Below are 2,969 nucleotides of genomic sequence, written 5' to 3'. Positions count from 1 at the left end.
GCCTGCAGGAATATGGGCAGGGGGAAATTAAGGATCTTGGCAACATAAGGAATGTGGAGGGGAGGAAAGAGTGTCTCCCCTCTGTGCCACCCCCCAACATTCCCTGCAGGGCCAAGGCTGGGTGAGCAGCTTCCTTTCCCTGGGATCAGGACTTTCAGCAAGGGTAGGCATTTCTAGCCCCCACTCATCCTTTTTTTTTGCTAAGCCTCATAGATGGGACCCTTGGTGGGGGTGCCTGCTGCTCTTGTCTTTTACTCCTGGATGACTTTTGCAGCTCCTTGGGGCCCTCTGCCCATTCTTTTGGAACTGCTTTTGGGGGCAGGTTGGGGGGCTGTGTAGTCCCCCATTTCCTCCAGCCCCCCACCTGGTCTTACACCTCCCATGGGAGGAGCCCCCTCTCTCCCACCTGGGTGGGGGCGGGAGCTGATGTCAGTGTGTGGTGGAGCTCTGTTCTCCATCTCTGCTGTCATTCTTCCTGTGTCAGGCCCTCTTCTAGGGCAGGTAGTGCCTCTAGCCCCAGTCCCTCACCACCCTGGTTGCTGGAGAAGGACACCATGGTGTGCAGGAGCATGAGAACAAGGACACAGAGCCGGATCCTGCTGGGGCTGAGACGAGAGCCCCCAGAGACTGGAAGCAGGGACGGCTTGTGGCTGATTTGGCCTGGGGGGTCATGGCGGGGGTGGTAGTGGTGGTACTGTTGGTGATAGTGGTGAAAATAGGAGTGGTGGAATTGCTGGTGGTGGGTTTTGGGGGCCTCAGACTCCTTGAACTTCTTCTTCTCCGACTCACAGGAGACCCACTGCACGTCACAGCACTTGGTTTCCGGCTGCTTTGGCGAAGTATCCAGCAACCCTGCCAATGGATAAGGGAAGTGTGGTGGGGTGCTCAGGGAGCTGATGGTTATGTCTTACATAAAGAGGAGCTTTTCAATGCTGGGACTGCTCAGATAGCCTTGCCCAATGCTTTTGTTCTGCCACCACCCCCCTTCAAGACCTTCACTTTCTGGACCCTTGTCTTCCTGGGACCTTACTAACAGGCTCAGCATGTTCTGGATAGAGATGGCCACTTTGGCTTCTCCTCTATTCCACCTGGCCCTCCCTGCCCACTCCTCCAGCCACTTAACTTTATTCTAACCTGGCATCCCTGTAGTCCTCCCTGCTCCCACTCCCTTGACTGGTGCCTGCCCTGGGCCCCAGGCCTCCCCCTCTTCCCCAGTGCCCTGCCTTTACCTGTACAGATAAAGCCAGGGAGCCCTCCGTACACCATTTCCTCATTGTCAGGGAGTATAAAGGGGCACCGGGTCTGCACCTCCAGGCAGTATTGCTTGCAGGGCACCCAGCGCTGGCATTCCTGCTGGGTCACGCTGAAGTATTCTGAGCACAGCCAGGCCTTGTAGACAGCCTGTGGGGAGAGGAAAGAGCATCAGCCTATGTGCCAGCCCCTTCCCACTTCAGAGAGGATGAAGAGGGGTTGTACTTGCAGTCTCTCACAGGGCCTCACCAGCCCAAGCCAAGAATCCAGGGGATAGAGATGAGGAAGGGTTTGGGTTAAGGCTACTTACTACGTCCTATTGTAAGATCTCCCATCTCATATCCAGGACTCCTGGGTCCCAAATCTGTAGTCACTCAAGACTTAGAAATTAGTTCCTTGGCAAAAATCATAATACTCCTATGTCAGAGCTGGAAGGGTTCTTATCAATCACCACACCCAACCCTTCCATTTTACAGTTTTTGCAAAGAGGTGGTCTGAGTGGTCTAAGGGTATCTATAGTGAAGTGAATTTCCGTTCCATTTAATTCAATAAACATTCATTTGGCTGATGGTGTTCAGTTTCCAAATTCAAGAAATAGGGAGAATAATCCTTGCTCTACCTCATTAGAGTGTTGTGTGGATCAAATAACATGACACATATGACAATGTTTTGTTAACTCTAAAATGAATTCAAAGGTGAAGGCTTATTTTTAATTAAAACAGTAATCTGCTTTACTATGCATCACAGGTATTTTCAAGATCTGCTTAATCCATGCTCTGTCCTATTGGTTTCAGCTGTGGAATGGATAATGCTATGTTTTATTTGGAACCTTTCCTTTACATTTTCATGGGAATGCTTTGTGTCCTTCATCTAGCCCATACCTACCAGGCTTCGTTGCTTGGCTATGCAAGATTCTCGCCCCATACTCTATGGCCATAATCAAGCCCAGGAATTTTCAACAGTGGTACGACTGACATCTTGGGATAGTTAATTCTTTGTTGTGGGGGCTCTTCTGTGCTTTTGTAGGATACTGGGCAGCATCCCAGTATGCTAGTAGCATCCCTACGCTCATTTGTGACAACCAATAGATGTCTCCAGACATTGTCAAATGTCCCTTAAGGAGCAAAGTCACTGTCTTTGAGAACCATTTGCTACTCAATATGTGGTTCTAGATCAGCAACAAAGGCATCACTTAGGAACTTGTTAGAAATGCAGAACTTCAGGTCCTGATTGAGACCTGACAGGTCAGCATCTTTATTTTAACAGGATGCCCAGGTACCTCTCATTCATGGGGTTAGAACCCTGCTCACATCCAGTCCTAATATCTTCAGGGGTACTTCTAGGTCTGTAGTTACCCCTTACAAAAATAGTTCTCAGAATCCCTTGGGGTACTTGTTAAATATGCAGATTGTTGTTGTTAAGTGTTGTGGAGTCAATTCTGACCCATAGCAACCCTGTGTAGGGTTTCCATGGAGCAGCTGGTGAGCTTGAACCACTGACCTTGCAGTTCAAATGACTTTTCAGTCTGATGCATTAGCCCATAGCGCCAGGACTCAAAATATGCAGATGTTGTTGTTGTTGTTGTTAAGTGCCGTCGAGTCGGTTCCGACCCATAGCGACCCTAACAGGGTTTCCGAGGGTGTAAATCTTTACGGGAGTAGAAAGCCTCATCTTTCTCCCGCGGAGCGGCTGGTAGTTTCGAACTGCTGACCTTAAGG

The 2,969-nt window shown here is 49.8% G+C and overlaps 1 protein-coding gene across 1 annotated transcript in view; it reads right to left on the bottom strand.

Moving 5' to 3' along the window:
• Positions 1-466: 466 nt before the first annotated feature.
• The window catches only part of FAM155B (family with sequence similarity 155, member B), a 74,248-nt gene continuing 71,745 nt past the window's right edge, over positions 467-2,969 (bottom strand). Inside the window, exons 2-3 of the mRNA XM_006868511.1 lie at positions 1,230-1,401; positions 467-852 (exon numbers count right to left, since the gene is read on the bottom strand). Of these exons, the coding sequence (XP_006868573.1) occupies positions 467-852; positions 1,230-1,401 (558 nt within the window). The remainder of the gene's footprint in view (positions 853-1,229; positions 1,402-2,969) is intronic.

Source organism: Chrysochloris asiatica, unplaced genomic scaffold (genome assembly GCF_000296735.1).
Source record: "Chrysochloris asiatica unplaced genomic scaffold, ChrAsi1.0 scaffold00118, whole genome shotgun sequence".
Classification (NCBI taxonomy): Eukaryota; Metazoa; Chordata; class Mammalia; order Afrosoricida; family Chrysochloridae; genus Chrysochloris; species Chrysochloris asiatica.
Note: the sequence above shows the minus strand (reverse complement) of the source record. Positions and strands in the feature narration are given on the sequence as shown.